Source organism: Oryx dammah, unplaced genomic scaffold (assembly GCF_014754425.2).
Source record: "Oryx dammah isolate SB20612 unplaced genomic scaffold, SCBI_Odam_1.1 HiC_scaffold_2, whole genome shotgun sequence".
In the NCBI taxonomy this organism is placed as follows: domain Eukaryota; kingdom Metazoa; phylum Chordata; class Mammalia; order Artiodactyla; family Bovidae; genus Oryx; species Oryx dammah.
In genome coordinates, this window is record NW_024070186.1 from 30,632,153 (window position 1) to 30,650,501 (window position 18,349).

The 18,349-nt window shown below is 37.1% G+C and overlaps 1 protein-coding gene across 3 annotated transcripts in view; it reads right to left on the reverse strand.

Moving 5' to 3' along the window:
• The window catches only part of XRN1 (5'-3' exoribonuclease 1), a 115,929-nt gene that overhangs the window by 5,121 nt on the left and 92,459 nt on the right, over nt 1–18,349 (reverse strand). The window contains exons 34-42 of one of the 3 annotated variants that reach the window (XM_040234125.1): nt 13,277–13,338; nt 11,786–11,896; nt 11,507–11,629; nt 10,923–11,082; nt 9,385–9,563; nt 7,629–7,742; nt 7,433–7,535; nt 684–722; nt 173–294 (exon numbers count right to left, since the gene is read on the reverse strand). In XM_040234125.1, coding sequence (XP_040090059.1) covers nt 173–294; nt 684–722; nt 7,433–7,535; nt 7,629–7,742; nt 9,385–9,563; nt 10,923–11,082; nt 11,507–11,629; nt 11,786–11,896; nt 13,277–13,338 — 1,013 coding nt within the window. Of the gene's footprint in view, nt 1–172; nt 334–683; nt 723–7,432; nt 7,536–7,628; nt 7,743–9,384; nt 9,564–10,922; nt 11,083–11,506; nt 11,630–11,785; nt 11,897–13,276; nt 13,339–18,349 lie in introns of all 3 variants that reach the window. The other 2 variants (XM_040234108.1, XM_040234116.1) reach the window with 2 other exon arrangements.

Here is an 18,349-nt window from a genome sequence, read left to right on the forward strand (position 1 = left end):
GGTTAGACGGTTCACCAGTGGTCAAAATACATTCTCAGTACCCACTTTGGTATGGATCAGGCTTCTACTTGGCACTGAGTATGAAATCACTGAATAAATAAAATTTTATCAATAGCTTTTGAACAGTAAAAAAATTCTCTTAAAAATATAACAATTCTCTTCTAGGTCTCACCTGCAGAGGTATGAACTGATTGTGCACACCACCTGGCATTCCCCCAGCCATGGGCATGGTCCCAGCATACGATGTATGATGGAAGGGCTTCCCAGGAGCTGGCACTGGTGGTCCCCATGGCACTGAGCCAAAGAGATGAGATGATGAAGGCATGATATTAGCTATTAAAAATCATGGAAAAGCTATTTTAGTAAAATGGCATCATTAAAGCCCTGAAATTTAAGACCTCCCTTTGCTACTTTTCCTTTTAGCTTATTTCACTTTGGCAAAGAGCATATACTTAAGTTCTGTTTAACCTTGCTTTCAACATTCAAAGTCCTATTAAGGAATATGAAACACCTACATTCAGCTTGTCATTATGCTGTCTGGCCTATGAAGGCCAATAGTACCTTATATTGATGCAAGCCTTAGGAATATTTGTAATACTATTTTTAAAAAATAATAGGGTCATTAATCTGTCCCTTGGGGGAGAAAAGGCAGGGCAGAAAGAGAGAAATCTTAAGGATCTCACCTGCCCCCAGTGCTAAGTTGCTTCCATAGTGATCCCAGCCTACGGAAAAAAACAAAAAAAAAAACACAAAAAAACACCAGAAAACCTCAAGTCTTGAAATTTGATCACTTTCATATGATATACACAATCTTTCTTTTCCCTATTCTAACATTTGTAATTCACAGCTTGTTTCTTACTGAAAGTGCACTGAATCAGTGGTTCCCAAAATGGATTTGTTTATCTGAATCACACGGAAGCTTGTGAAATACAGATTCTTGGGCAAAGCTCCAGACCTACTAATCAGACTCTGAGGGCCCAGGAATCTGTATTGTTAATAAGCTCCACAAGTGATCCTTACACATTCAGCACCAGTGCAGTATTTGTGAACTACTGCATTGAACAATAACAACCAAGACTCTGGCATACTGCCACCAAAGAAAGTCTGTACTGTGCTCAAAGTTTCTTTTTAAAGAGAGAAAAAAGCAGACAAAATTTAAGACTATATAGCTCAACTAACGGAGAAGGCAATGGCAACCCACTCCAGTACTCTTGCCTGGAAAATCCCATGGACGGAGGAGCCTGGTAGGCTGCAGTCCATGGGGTCTCGAAGAGTCGGACACGACTGAGCTACTTCCCTTTCACTTTTCACTTTCCTGCATTGGAGAAGGAAATGGCAACCCACTCCAGCATTCTTGCCTGGAGAATCCCAGGGACGGCAGAGCCTGGTGGGCTGCCATCTCTGGGGTCGCACAGACTCAGACATGACTGAAGCAACTTAGCAGCAGCAGCTCAACTAAAACTCAGCTACGTTTGAGAGAAGCTTGTGAGTATACCTTTAGATAACCTATATGTACTAATTACTTTAATTTATATATAGTTGCTGGATTTTTTTGATGTGGGTAATTTTTAAAATTTTTAATGAATTCATTACAATATTGCTTCTGTTTTTATGTTTTTATTTTTTTGGGCCATCAGGCATATGGGATCCTAGCTCGCCAACCAGGTATTGAACCTGCATTGGAAGGTGAAGTGTTAACCAATGGACCGCCAGGGAAATCCCCCGGATTCATTTTTGAAAGTGAAAAAGCAATCAAAATAGATTTTCTAAGTTATAGTGGACTTACTACCTTGAGTTATATGAAAACATCAGATTTATTGTGTCATAAAAATTTTATGACTAACCATGGTTTATACAGGCAAAGGAATGCCAGTGTAGTATAGTAACAAAATTGTGGGTTTTGTTATCAGATAGATTTGCTTTGAATGCTACTACTGCTACTTGGTAAGTTATGGCTTTAGACAAATTGCATTTTTTAAACAAATCAAAGTAAAAATAATTATAAACATACATATTGTAATAAAAAGGGTTTTCAACAAAATATAGCAGTCTTCTGGTCCATCCCAGGTTTAACTATTTTAGCTATTTATTTGCACACTGTTCAATAATTTGCTTATACTACTAGCTGATTTTTCAACTTTAGGCATTTTTAGACTAAAACTACTATGATAGATCAAAATTCAGTTCTTTTATACCACCCTTCATTACTTGCCCTGTCCTCCCAATATATTATAATATTCATTTAAAAAATAACAGTGTTTGTGGTATGTCACTATATAAATATTATCACTTCAAAGCCAAGTAGGGTACTCTGATTATTTTTTGTTCCTTGTAAAACTTAAAAAAAACTCTTTTAAGAGTAATTACCTTTTAAAAGCACCTCAGTCTTCTATACATCTGTCCTTCATGTTTTTTCCCAAATGCTGCCCATCTATCAGATCATTATCTCACCTGCCAAGACCTTCCCCTGCCCTCTCAACTGAGACCAGTTACTTTCTACACCTGCTGGGCAGCTGCCATTCTGGAATTCCCATTCATTGCATAAGTATATTAGGTATTATGCAGTTTGGTTTCGTGTGTGTGTGTGTGAAAGTTGCTCAGTCATGTCTGACACTTTGCAACCCCATGGACAATTCTCCAGTCCAGAATACTGGAGTGGGTAGCCTTTCCCTTCTCCAGGGGATCTTCCAAATCCAGGATTGAACCCAGGTCTCCCACACTGCAGGAAGATTCTTTACCAGCTGAGCCACAAGGGAAGCCCAAGAATACTGGAGTGGGTAGCCTATCCCTTCTCTAGGGGATCCTTCCTGACCCAGGAATTGAACTAGGGTCTCCTGCATTGCAGGCAGATTCTTTACTAACTGAGCTATCAGGGAAGTCCTTAGTTTCATGGTTTTCTTTAAAACAAACAAACAAAAATTACTGCTTTGCTTTTTGGAGTGCAGAATTCAGCAACTTCTAAAGAACAGTACATAATAAGTAAATTTGCCTGTCTGAAATGTCTTCATTCTACCCCTGCACTAGATCACTAGATTTACACTTTAGCTTTAGAGAGAAATCTAAGATGAAACTAATTCTGTCTCAGGATTTTGAGGTAATCAAGGCACAAATGCTTTCTAGCTTCTAGCCTCTGTTCAATGATGCAATAACATTCTGATTTTTGATCTTTTATTTGTATTTTTTCTTCATCTCTGACCTCTCTTTATTCAGTTCAGTCGCTCAGCTATGTCCGACTCTTTGCTACCCCATGGACTGCAGGATGCCAGGCTTCCCTGTCTGTCACCAACTCCTGGAGTTCACTCAAACTCATGTCCAATGAGTCGGTGATGCCATCCAATCATCTCATCCTCTGTCGTCCCCTTCTCCTCCCGCCTTCTATCTTTCCCAGCATCAGGGTCTTTACAAATGAGCCAGCTCTTCACATCAGGTAGCCAAAGTACTGGAGTTTCAGCTTCAGCATCAGTCCTTCCAATGAATATTCAGGACTGATCTCCTTTAGGACGGACTGGTTGGATCTCCTTGCAGTCGAAGGGACTCTCAAGAGTCTTCTCCAACACCACAGTTCAAAAGCATCAATTCTTTGGTGCTCAGCTTTCTTTACTGTCCAACTCTCACATCCATACATGACCACTGGAAAAACCATAGCCTTGACAAGATGGACCTTTGTTGGCAAAGCAATGTCTCTGCTTTTTAATATGCTGTCTAGGTTGGTTATAACTTTTTTTCCAAAGAGCAAGTCTTTTAATTTCATGGCTGCAATCACCATCTGCAGTGATTTTGGAGCCCCCAAAATAAAGTCTCTCACTGTTTCCCCATCTATTTGCCATGAAGTGATGGCACCAGATGCCATGATCTTTGTTTTCTGAATGTTGAGCTTTAAGCCAAGTTTTTCACTCTCTTCTTTCACTTTCATCAAGAGGCTTTTTAGTTTTTCTTCACTTTCTGCCATAAGTGTGGTGTCATCTGAGTATCTGAGGTTATTGATACATCTCCTGGCAATCTTGATTCCAGTTTGTGCTTCATTGAGACCAGTGTTTTTCATGATGTTCTGCATATAAGTTAAATAAGCAGGGTGACAATATACAGCCTTGATGTACTCCTTTCTCGATTTGGAACCAGTCTGTTATTCCATGTCCAGTTCCTACTGTTGCTTCATGACCTGCATACAGATTTCTCAGGAGGCAGATCAGGTGGTCTGGTATTGCCATCTCTTTCAGAATTTTCCAGTTTATTGTGATCCACACAAAGGCTTAGGCACAGTCAATAAAACAGATGTTTTCTGGACTCTCTTGCTTTTTCGATGATCCAGTGGATGTTGGCAATTTCATCTCTGGTTCCTCTGCCTTTTCTAAAACCAGCTTGAACGCCTGGAGGTTCATGGTTCATGTACTGTTGAAGCCTGGCTTGGAGAATTTTGAGCATTACTTTGCTAGCGTGTGAAATGAGTGCAACTGTGCAGTAGTTGGAGCATTCTTTGGCGTTGCCTTTCTTTGGGATTGGAATGAAAACTGACCTTTTCCCGTCCTGTGGCCACTGCTGAGTTTGAGTGCAGCACTTTCACAGCATTATCTTTCAGGATCTGGAATAGCTCAACTGGAATTCCATCATCTCCACTAGCTTTGTTTGTAGTAATGCTTTCTAAGGCCTGCTTGGCTTCTCATTCCAGGATGTCTGGCTCTAGGTGAGTGATCATACCATCATGATTTTCTGGGTCGTGAAGATCTTTTTTGTACAGTTCTGTGTATTCTTGCCCCCTCTTCTTAGTATCTTCTGCTTCTGTTAGGTCCCTACCATTTCTGTCATTTATTGAGCCCATCTTTGCATGAAAAGTTCCCTTGGCATCTCTAATTTTCTTGAAGAGACCTCTAGTCTTTCCCATTCTATTGTTTTCCTCTACTTCTTTGCATTGCTCACTGAGGAAGGCTTTCTTATCTCTCCTGTTATTCTTTGGAACTGCATTCAGATGGGTATATCTTTCCTTTTCTCCTTTGCCGTTCACTTCTTTTCTTTTCATAGCTGTTTGTAAGGCCTTCTCAGACAACTGCTTTGCCTTTTTGCATTTCTTTTTTTGGGGGATGGTCTTTATCACTGCCTCTTGTACAATGTCATGAACCTCTGTCCATAGTTCTTCAGCACTCTGTCTATCAGATCTAATCCCTTGAATCTATTTGTCACTTCCACTGTATAATCATAAGGGATTTGATTTAGGTCATACCTGAATGGTCTAGAGGTTTTCCCTACTTTCTTCAATTTAAGTCTGAATTTGGCAATAAGGAGTTCATGATCTGAGCCACAGTCAGCTCCCAGTCTTGTTTTTGCTGACCGTATAGAGCTTTTTTGGCTGCAAAGAATATAATCAATCTGATTTTGGTATTGACCATTTGGTGATGTCCACGTGTAGAGTCTTCTCTTGTGTTGTTGGAGGAGGGTGTTTGCTACGACCAGTGTGTTCTCTTGGCAAAACTCTGTTAGCCTTTGCCCTGCTTCATTTTATACAACATGGACAAACTTGCCTGTTACTCTAGGTACTTCTTGACTTCCTACTTTTGCATTCCAGTCCCCTATAATGAAAAGGACATCTTTTCTGGGTGTTAGTTCTAAAAGGTCTTGTAGGTCTTCATAGAACCATTCCACTTCAGCTTCTTCAGCATCAACTGGTCAGGGCTTAGACTTAGATTACTGTGGAGATCATTCTGTCATTTTAGAGGCTGCATCCAAGTACTGCATTTCGGACTCTGTTGTTGACTATGATGGTTGCTCTATTTCTTCTAAGGGATTCTTGCCCACAGTAGTAGATATAATGATCATCTGAGTTAAATTCACATATTCCAGTCCATTTTAGTTCGCTGATTCCTAAAATGTCAATGTTCACTCTTGCCATCTCCTGTTTGACTTCTAATTTGCCTTGATTCATGGACCTAACCTTCCAGGTTCCTAAGCAATATTGCTCTTAACAGCATTGGACTTTACTTCCATACCAGTCACATCCACAACTGGGTGCTGTTTTTGCTTTGTTTATTGTTTCTCTTTATTACTGGTATTCTAAATTCCAAGGCAATCTGTGTCTCTTTTCATTTAGTGCTAAGCATCTGGTGGCCCTTTCAGTTTACAGATGCATGTCCCTTGGTCAGAAGAAACTATTTCTTTGATAACGTTCCTCCTTCCCATGATCTCTGGTCTCTTTTTCTGGAACTCCAATTAGATAGGTATTGGATCTACGGACAGTTCCTCTAAATCTTTCTTACTTCTTATTTTCCTCCTTTTATGTTGATCTTTTTCCTGAGAGTTCTGTGGCTTTGCTTTACCTATTGAATTTAAAAAATTTGGGTCAACAATTTTTGTTCCTAATTGTTTTTTTTGGTTGCAATCCTGTTTCATTTCATAAGAATGCTAACCAAAGTTGTCTCTGAAGTTCTCTTCTTTCCAACACTATCTCCAGATCCCTTTCATTTATCTTTGTTTAGGCTCTTATAGAGATTTTCCTAAAATGTTCAGTGGTTTCTCACAGTCTATTATTTCTTCATATTAAAGAGCAAGACATTAAAACTATGATTAGAAGCAGTGTCTGTGTTGGGAGGGTGTAGGGCTAGATGACTTGAGATCCTCAGCTTCTATCTAGGATGACTGAATAGTGAGCCAGCCTTTTGGTTGGAACATCCTCCAAAAGTTGGTGGGTCTTTTGCTTGGAATTCAATGAATTTTTCAAAAAACCATCCTCCAACTTCCTATCAGGGCTAAGGCTTGTTATAGCCTGGGAAAAGGATGGGAAAAGGAACTTTATGTAACCTCAGTTTCCAGCCTAGTATCTCATTCTCTATTCTGTACCTGGTGTCTCATATGTATGGAACCTTCTGGAGACCATACCTCCAGGCTTTTGCCTGTAGTTAACTGCTTGACTGTGTGGGGGAAGGCTCTGGGGAGGGGTTCCATCACTCTTGCTACAGATGTTGAACTGACGCCCTCTTTTCAGGCCATGCCTCTGATAGCTTCTGACACTTTCAAGTTCTGAATCTCTTGGGAACTGTGAGAGACAATCTGCTCATCTATCGGTTTGTATCCTCTTTTATTCACTCTTCAATCTGAGCATAACCCTACTCTGTTGCATTGGTTTTTATTTCTCTTCTTTTCCCAACACAAACTGTTTTCAAATTCTAATGTGCTGATATTTCTTCTCTCATCTCTTTGTCTTTATAGGTTCACTCTTAAAATAGTTTATTATTCAGTTTAATGGAGTCTGGGCAAAGAGAAGAGACAACCAGTTTAATACTCCCTGCATTTCTAGATGAATCTGCAGGCTCTGGTTTCAGGCCAACTCCTTACATTACTGAGATAGTTAGATCATTTTTTGGTTGCCTTGAAATGATGCTTCTTAAAAGAACTTTCTAAAAACAATAATTAAATGGTAAATATTTATACGAGAAAGATAGCTTACCAGTAGGCTGGGGAAAAACTGGAGGAATGGTTCCAGGTGGTACAGCTGGAGGATAACTTGGAAATATTGGTGGAGGCAAAGGGAAATTCACTCCTAAGGAGCCCTATGGAAGTATTTAAAGTTATAAAACAATGCATCAAAAACATCTAGAGGGATTACTTACAGATTTAGTAGAGAATTTATGGACAGTTCTCACCAATTGTTGTATAGCAAAAAATGCAGCTTTTTCCTTGGCTTCATTTTCAGAATGGCACTGTGGCCCATGTACCAGTAAACCGTTAGATAATTTTACCTGGCAAACTGTCATTGTCTAAAAAAAGAAAACAGGAATGTTTATGAAGTTATCTGTCCAGGAAATTGACCTCCTCAGAGAAAGCTTAAACAAGTAGAATAATTTCATCCAACATTCTGTAAAAAAAAATTTCAAGAATTCAAAGAGGGACTATAGCTTAAGTTTTCAGTTATGATGCAAAAACTTTAAAACGGTTGCCTTATCTTTCAGTGTTTACAAAGTTAAAATGATCTCTAAGCTAGTTGAAGGGTCAGGAATCCAACTGTAAATGAAAGTCAGCTAAACTTTCTTCTTCACATCTAGGATCAGGAAACTAGGTTTCCTATTTGTTTTTGTATGTAAGATTTTACTGGAGCACAGCCAAGTCCACTCTTTTATGTTTGCCTACACCTACTATAACTGCAGAAGAAAGCAGTTGTGACAGAGCCCATATGGCCCACAAAGCCTGAAATATTTACTGTCTGGCTGTTTCTAGAAAAAATTGGCTGACCCCTGCTTTCCACCATCCTTTAAATAGCAGACATTTTGCTAACATGAATTAACTGCCAAAATCTTAAAAACTCCAAAGTTCTGACTGATTTTATATTTACATTTGAATGACAATTCTTTACTGTATACTTTTTTCCTTTGATAAAAAAGATTTTTAAGAAAAATGCTTTTTCAGAAAGTAGTCATATTTATGTAGTAGTATTACCAAGTATAGAATTACTACCGTTATTATTAATACTATGTTGGTATCATTATGCTAACATAGTATTATTGCCATTATTATTAATGGTTGTTTCAGGTAAGAATATGTCAGGAGTTTGGACAAAGGATGAAGCAGATTCCCTGTAGTGGTTCTACAGGTGTGGTATGGGGGCCTCAGAGGTCCCTGAGACCCTTTCCAGAGCTTCAAACTATTTTTATAATAACACGAAAATGTTATTTGCTCTTTTCACTTTCTCTTTCTCATAAGTATAGAGAGAACAAAACGTTCATTAATATAATGTCAAACTCTACAATTGCACTAACTTTAAAGAAAATACCATGTTTTAATGTTGTTTATAAAAAAATATCCACAATGATATGAAAAGGCTATTAAAATTTTCTTCCTTTTTTCCAACTATTCGTGTGAGGTCAGATTTTCTTCATGTGTTTCAACCAAAACCATGTATTAGAAGAGATGGATAGTAAGAAGCAGATATGAGAATCTAGCTTCTTCTATTAATCTAGAAGATGGAAAAGACTTACAAAAATGTAGGGCAATGATATTCTTCTCACTAAATTTTTTCAAAAAGTCATTTTTAATTAACAATTTAAATTTTTTTCATTTTTAATTTAGTAAATATGGATATAATACAACAAAAGTTCTTTGGGGTTCTCAAAAAAACAAAATGTGTAGTTTCTGAGACCAAACAGTTTAACAGCTGCACTGTACACCAAGACCCCTAGCCCTATCATCATTCTGAAGAATCCTGCGAGGCGACCTGCTGCCCAAGTTCCTGTCAGTGGTTATGCATAAATGGAAAAGCCAGAGGGAGAAGTATTCACCTATGCTTCTCATAAAATAAAAAATACCAGCTCCACTATATTATTTCCAGCCAAAGATTTTCAGTTGATTTGTTTAAGATCAGTGACCAATGACTTAGGCAAACAGAAAAACAGTAGTATACCATACCTGTGGTGTTCTCAGAAAGGAGAAATCTGGTTGCGGCATTCCAACAAGGGAACAAATTCGAGAAAGTTCAGTTACTGGTGTGGATACAGGAGGAATCTGGCCGGCAGGCCAGCACACACTGTCCATAGACTGAACATTATGGTACTCACTAGCACTGTGAGGCTTGTTCATATAAGATGCTACAAAAATAAGAGAAAGATCACTGAGTAAAGTTCCTTGTGTTAAAATTCTTAAGTTTTGAGGCTTCAGCTTTGGTTTTCTCAAAATCCACCCTACTTTCTGAGCCACATGGATCAACGTTTTTCTCTAAAATAGTGCTTCTTGAATGTTTTTTCTGAAATCAAACCTTCCAAGTGCCTTTATATAGAATATGATTTAAAAAATTCTGAAAGATCACATTCTTTATAATCAAGAAATTCACCAACAGAACAAAAGCACACCCTAGTGGAGAATGAATCTAAATCTCTAGCTATTATAGATTAAAAAATAAGTGACTTGCCCAAAGTCATACATTAGTTCTGTTACATGGGCTGGGTTCTGAGCTCTTCATGCTAAGGTATATAATACTTTTTACTATACTGAAATATAGTAAAAGTTACTTGTTTTTGACAGTGGGATCATACTTAGCTGATACTGTTTTAAAATTTTATTTTGCTCTATTTCAAGAATACATCTGTCACTATGATATATATTGTTTCCTGAAAGTTATTGGAATTTTAATTATTTATCCTGATACTCAGTAGATAAATGAAGCTAGGCTCTGATATTGTTCCAGATTTTGATCCTTAATAAATTCAAATTGGCTTATTTCAACATGTTTTTTACCTGAGAAACTTTTGTCCCCACCTATCATTATTCCTGGTGGACTTTTGAAGATAATTACAGAGACAAATATTAAGTATAGTGGACACAGAAGTAGGGGCAATGATCAACATCTAGTGAAGTCCAGCTGTGTGCCCCATGTTATGCTGTAGGCTTCACAGACTTATGGTAAGTGCCACTTTCCGATGTGTGCCTCCATTAATTATTTTTAATTGATTTTCCAGCTTCTCCTTTTTTATGTGAGTCAAGTTATTTTAACATAATACTAATACCAATTATTGGCACCTAGGATGTGTAGACACAGTGCTAACTGTTTTATATATGTCATATAATTATCGCAACAGACATCTGCAATGTTATTTCATAGATAAAAGAAAAGTTAAATAAAATATTTAAATTACATAATAATTTTTAAATTATTGAGAAAAAGCTAAAATGTAAAAACTTTTCTAGGTTTGGAATCTACAGAATGAGTGTTAATAGTATAATTTAAGTAGTTACAAGAAGATAACTAGAGATCTACTGGTTACAGTTATTTAATACATTGTTATGTAATGACATAAGCATAAGAAAACATACTCTTATTACCCTTCATTATACTTAAAAAAATAAAAGTAGTTTTATCTTTAAAAATTACAAGATTAAAAAACCAAATGAACTGAATTTTTGAAGTTGCCTATTAGCTTAATTTCTTATTAAGTACTTAGCTTACTTACTCAATTTCTTATTTTGTTTAGGTTGTGAGGAAGATCCATATTCATCTCTTCTAGTAGAGGAAACAGTGACTTCATTACCAAACTGTTTCATTTCATTCTTATGGTCCATACTGTCAGAGCTGTCAATTTTCAGAATTTCTTTAAGCATCCGAGTTCCCTTCTGCTTTGAAAATGATTGGTGTGGAGATAGTGGGGGCAGAGAGAAAAGTTAAACATCGAGTTACAAAGCTTACTGATCCTCCTTTTAATAAGTTCTATTGTTAAAACATTAAGACAATAACTACATTCAGATAAAGAATAAGGAAAATCAATAGAGTTGAAAAAAAAATCCACATTTCCTGGCAAAGAAATAATAATTATCATTCCTGCTTAATTTCTGACCAAACAGTCTGGGAACAATGTTTGAAAAACAAGGGAGCTATGGTGGCTAAATTGCCCAGGACAGCCTGGTTTTCCTCACAGGATGACAATAATATGCATCACATCAGTCTATGTAAGAGAAGGTGTCTTAGCTGTTGCACAGGGTATGTATGGCCAACAATAATGAAATTACCATATTGTACAAGCTCCTACAAAATACGAACCATAGCAAATGACTGTGGTGACAAATGTTCTTCACTTGGAGGCTCTTCATGATGAGATGACTGTATTTCATTTTCTTTGGAGATATTCAAGGATGCTAAGAAGTTCTCAATGCCAGGATTAGGCTAAAAGAATAAATATTTTATGCATGAAGTTTTGAAAGTACAAGGACCTGAAAATCACTAAGAGTTTTATGTACAAAAACGATCATTTAATTTTCACTCACTTGTCTTTCCAAGTGTTAAAGTGTGGGAGGATAAACTGAATGAATGGTCTTTTACCTTATCAACAGCACTTGGATAACCAGTCACAATCTTTTGATTTTCTGAGACTTCTGAACTTTCATTTCTCTTCAGTAGCTTAATATTACATTTGGCAGGCCCTCCAAATGCCTACAAAAGAGTAAGAATGGGTTTTTGTGCAAATAAAATTATAGTTGCTACTTAACAGTATTCTAAATAAATCACTGCAAACTTTTTGGAGTGTTATTTTTTCTTTTATATCATAAGAAAAAAGGGGGGGCCCATAAACTTGATGAGGGGAAAAATTACATCTTAACCTTCATTAATTTCTAAATAAGATTTATCATTCCCTTCAATTATGAATGTAGGCAATAAACTATTAATACAATGGTGGTGATTCTAATGGCATTTCAATATAATTGGTTTTCTTTCAACTCTTATATATTTTATTGTAGCATTAATACTATTATTCTCAGAAAGAGTCCATACACTTCACCAAAGAGGCCCACAGCACTATAGAGTTTATGAACTCCTTTTCTAGAAGAAAGGAAATTATAGCATAAGAATTTCAGAAGGAGAGGGCTTTGAAAGTCATGTAATTCAACCCTTTATTGGTATCTGAAAATTAATGGGTTCCATTACTGAGAACCTGTTATGTGCCAAGATATCTGCTAAGATATCTTTTATAAATATATTATAGCTTATAAGAGATCTAACTTTTTAAAAAACTTTGTTATAAAACATAATATGCATATAAAATGCACACATGCAAAGTATACATGTATATTTTTAGATTTAAACTGTTTTTTTAATTATAAAATGTATATAGACTCTCTATCAGTCAGCAGAAACTCTTAAAACATGAATGATCTCAGTTTCTCTTATTAACCTAACTCCACAGAATTAACTATTAACTTTTCCATGTTGGTCTATATACTTTCATTGAATATACAAACGTGCATGCATGCTTAGTCAGTCAGTCATGTCCAACTCTTTGTGATCCCATGGACAGCAGCCCGTTATTTCCAAATAGTTTATACATAAAAGTACACACACTCATATAAGTAGGCATGTTTCTATGTATTTGTATAGGGCTTTCCTGGTAGCTCAGCTGGTAAAGAATTCCCATGGAGAGAGGAGCCTGGAGGGCTGCAGTTCATAGGGTAGCAAAGAGTAGGACAAGAGTGAGGGACTAAGCACTAGCACCAGACTATATATAATGAATGAGAGGGACAAGTGATGTATTTTAGCCTCCATTTTAAAGATGAAGAAATTGAGGCTGTGAGACGTGCAGTGACTTGCTCAAGGCCACTGAACCATTAAACAGCAGAACCAGAATGTATCTCTAATTCCAAGTCTTAGACTCTAGTTGTGCAACCTCCCATCCAAGGGACTGACAGGCTCAGCAGCCCTCTTGCCACACACATTATGAATCTGGTTGAAAGGGCTGCAAATCTAAGGCAGATGGCCACAGAGCCACCAATTCCAATAAAAAGTGGGCTACTAGAAATTTGATTTTAAGAAGCTTACCTGCCTATTTGACATTTTTTGTGACCGACTCTCAGTTTTAGGACTCTTACACTCTTCTTTAACTAGACACAAGAAAATAGAAATTCTGTTAAATGAAATTTGTTGCATACCTATTAAATTTACCAAATATTTACCACAGCAAGGCACTGTGCTAAAGAATTCACTGAATTCCATGGAGGGAGACAAAGGCCCTGCTTTTGAGGAACTTGTTATCTAGATGAGGGGGGAGAAAAGATACAGGCAACAACAAAGGAAAAAGAAAGGTGGCATTTAATTGAGTCTTGCAGAACAGCAAGTTTCCAGAGGGCAGAATAGGGGGCTAAGTATTCCAGCAAAGAAAATAATAAGAGAAAAGACAAATAACAGGAATAGCAGAAAGCAAGGAATATTTGTGGCACTCTAAATAGACAAGTTCTGCTGGAGGCTAAGAAGTATAACGCAGCTTAGTTGAACTAGAGGAGCAGGCTGTAGCCATAATCTGCCAAGGACTGAAGACTATGGAATTACACTGGAGGTAATGGGCATAATCACAGAAAAGTTTTGATCAGGTAGGAATCTGATCAGAATTGTGCTTTAAGAAAATTAAAATATAGCAGTGGCTTATTATATACAAGGAGTTAGAGACCAATGAGGAAGCTATGTTAGTATTCTTGTTAAGGGGAAATTAGGAGAACAGAAAGAAAATGAAAAAGGATAGATCAGAAGAGGAAGGAGGAAAGGGAAAAATGAAGAAGGAAAGAAAAGAAGGAAGAAAGAAAAAAAGGAGGAAGAAAGAGAGGGACACAAGAGTAAAGAGAGGATGAGGAAAGAAGTAGAAGGAAGGGATGGAAGGGTGGGGTGGAATGAGAGAAAAGGGAAGGAAGGCACAAAGATGGGAAGGGAAGGGAAGATAGAGAACAGAGAGGGTAAAAGAAGAGAAGAAGGCAAGGAAGAATTCTTGCAAAAAAGGAGGAAAATTAAAAGTAATATGACATGATTCAACATTAAACCTTTGTTGAGACACACAAGAAAACTAATTGGAATTCCACATAATGTAAACGGCTTACAAACTTTTATACAAAGAATAACTTGAAGAAAAATCACAAACATTTTAATTAACTATAAAATCCTGAAGCTTTAATTATCAGATTTATGGGGACATGAATCTATATTTAACTTAAAATGTAAAAGAAACAAAAATAACATATAGATATTGGTGCAAAACAAAAACAAAAATCTGAACCAAAGTTATAAAACAAGAAAAGATTTTTCAAAATAGTTTTTAGAAAAACATTTTATAGAGACTATTCTTAAACTATAGGAAATATATAAATACATAAAATACCATGTGCATATAAAATATAATCAATTAGACTCAGGACTCGGCACTTGGTATCTCCTCTGCTGGAAAGCTCTTCAGCAAGCTGATTCCATTTCCCTTTCATTTGGGTCTCTACTCAAATGAGTCCTTGGAGAGGTATTACTTGACTGCCTTATTTAAAACAGCATCTGCATCACTCAGTCTTCTTACTCTGCTTTATTTTTCATCATAGATTTATCATTACTACAGATTATGGAATTTACTCTTTGCCTATTATTAGTCTCAACCTTAGAATATAAAGTCCATTAGGTCAGAAAACTTGTCTAACTTATCCCCAGCACCTAAAACAATACCTTGCACATAATACAGCTGAATAAATAAATAAATGAATAACACAAGAATCATATTTTGAACATAAAGAGCAATTTGGTACAGTTTGGGAATACTGTGATCAAGAGAAGAGAAAAAGTAACTGTAAGATGAAGATTCTCATCTGTGTATCTATATTCCCTACTGTGCCTCAAACACAGTGGACTACTGAAACAGAGGGAGAGTCAAAATATATAAAATACGTTAGAGAATATTAACAACAAAATACTTGCACATATTCTTAACAAAAATCTGTAATATAATTTGAATTTATTTATCTATTTATTTTTAATTTTTTGGCCATGCCTTGCAGCATGTAAGATCTTAGGTTCCCCAACCAAAGACTATACTTGTGCCCCTGGCGTCTTAACCACTGGACTGCCAGGGAAGTCCCTGGAGTAATGTAATAGGCAAGTGTTTATATACACAAAAAGGTAACTGGATTACTCTAAATAAAATTTATCTCAAAATGTGGTTAGTAAGGTGACATCAGCAAAAATACTGAAGGACCTCTACAAATTCTTTCCTCCATAAAAGCAACAAGAAAAAGAATATAAATTACCAGAATCCTAATTTTCACAATGATGGAAATTAATCAAAGACTTGCAACAATCTGGGATGTATTTCTTCAAGAAAAAGGACTGAATCTTAGTAAAAACAGTGAGTTTTGTGACATTTTAACTTGCCCTGCCCAGTTCCATCCCTTACTCTCCAGTTCCACGAAGCCTTGAAAAAAAAAACCAGGTAGTATTTTTTTGGTGAAAATCCATAGCCTGGCTGCTACTTGAGATTAGAATGAGGCTAGAGCTCTTTCAAAGTGTTATTCCAACATTCTATGAGCCCAGTATTACCATGATACCCAAATTAAAGACATCACAAGAAAATTACAAATGTCCTTAATAATACAGATGCAAAGATCCTCAACAAAATACCAGTGAATAGAATCTTGTAGTGTATAAGGAGGATGATACACCAAGATCTCGTGGGATTTATCCCAGGTATGCAAGGTTGGTTCAACATATGAAAAACAATCAATGAAAAAAAACACATCGAATGCAAAAAAGATAGAGTCCATGTGATCATCTCAAACGTCAAAGAAACAGCATGTGACAAAAACTAATATCCCTCCTAGGTTAAAAAAAAATCAACAATCTAGGAATACAAAGAAACTTCTTCACCTAATGAAGGGCTGCTACCAAAACCCCACAGTAAATATTTAATGATGAAAGACTGAAAGCTTATCCTTAAGATCAAGACAAGGATGCGTACCCTCACCACTTCTATTTAACTGGTGGTTTTAGCCACAACAATTAGGCAAGAAAAATAAACAGAAGGCACCCAGACTGTATAGGAAGAAGTAAAACTACATTTGTGGAAGCCACAAAAAACTAGGGCTAATAAATAAGTTCAACAAGGTGGAGGAATACAAGATCAATATACAAAAGTCAGTTTTATTTCTATAAATAGTAATGAACAATATGCTCCCCAAATTAAGGAAACAGCTCCACTGACAACTGTAATAGAATAAAATACTTATTAATAAATTTAACAAAAAATTCAAGACTTATACGCTGAATACTATAAGACATCACTGAAAGAAATAGAAAAGCTTATTGAAGATGACAATACTACCCAAAGTGGTCTATAGATTCAGTATAATCCCTATAAAAATTCCAGCTGCCATATTTGCAGAAATAGACAAGCTGATCCTAAAATTTATATGGAAATGGAAGAGACCAGAACTTGACAAATAATCTTGAAAAACAAAGTTGGAGGATTCAAATTTCCTAATTTCAAAACTGGTAACAAAACTATGGTAATGAAGATGATGTGTTGTGCACAAAAAGATGGAATATAGATCAGTGAAATGCAATTAGAGACTAGAAATAAACCTATGCATCTATGGTTAACTGATTTCTGACAAGGGTGCCAAGACAATTCAATGGAGTGCAAAGAAAATTCAATGAGCGAAGAACAGTCTTTTAATAAATAGTCCTGGGACAACTAGGTGTCTATATGCAAAAGAGTGAATATGGACTCATACCATATATGTACTTATTCAAAAATGGAAAAAAGACCTAAATGTTACAGCTAAAACTGTAATGCTCTTAGCAGAAAACACAGGTGTAAATTTTTGCGACCTTTCTTAGATGATACCTAAAGCACAAGCAACTAAAGAAAAATCAGAAATAGATAAACTGGATTTGGTCAAAATTTAAAACTTTTGTGCTTCAAGGACACTGTAAAGAAAATTAAAAGACAACCACAGAATGATAGCACATATCTGCGAATCAGATATGTGAACAGCATATAGTATATAGAACATAAGAAGTACCTCATAGGATATGGAATATTAAAAGTACTCTTACAACTCAAGAACGAAAAGACAACCTAACTTTTAAAATTTTATTTCCAAGCAATGTATTTTTAACTTGGATGCAAACAAACAAACAAAAAGAGAGAGAGAGAGAGAGAGAGAGAGAGAGAGAGAGAAAATCCCCTGGGGACCAAAACTGTAAATCAAGGTAGGATTAGCTGATTTGTCCCTCTGGGCAGTGTTCCTGACCCAGTTTGATTTAAACTTCGGGTATTTGGCTCTTTCACTTTGCAGGTGAAGAACTGAAGGCTCGTAAGGGGCGTGGCATTTCACATGGACATGACCTCTTAGGGGCGCGGTTTCCTAGGAGAGGTGACCTGAGGCTTTGAACTCAACTGCCACAGTATGTGAAAGTGCAAGGTCATGGTTCTTCTGTTCTCACACTAGTCCTCCCATTATTGTTATTACTACTATTGTTGCTACTGCTGCTGTCATTAATAAAAGCACTGAGTCTTCCTGATGGAACCCAGAACCCAATGGCTGTTCCGAGGAGTCAATAAAGGCAGCTCAGCTGATTCAGTCTTTTCTGGTACAAACACCCTTAAGCTTGACCACTGTCCACTGAGGACGATGCTGTTGTTCCATCTTCCAGAAGAGAAGCCTGAGGCCCAGCATGGAGGAGCCCGGGCTTGGCCAGGATTTTTGAAAACCCAGGGGTACAAGGAGAGAGCAGGCTGCATCCCAATACACTCCTGCTCCTACCAGAATTCAGGGTGGAATGGCCACAGGTCGACCAAGGTTTGGCCACTGACACAGCTACTCCCTTGCCGGGCCTGCCACTGCTGGGGGCTGGGTACCAGGAGGAGCGGGGTACAGGCTGGCACACTTTCCCAGCTGGGTGTGTGCCTGACTGGGGTGCACGCTCCTTTCAGGGTACCCACAATTGCCTCCGGCCTACACCTTCCGGCCTGAGAGACACATAAGCCATTACCCCCTTCATCTTGCCCCAGACCCTGACAACCAAAAATCCACTCTTTATCTCTGTGGATTTTCTTGTTCTGGACGTTTCGTAGAAATGGAATCACAC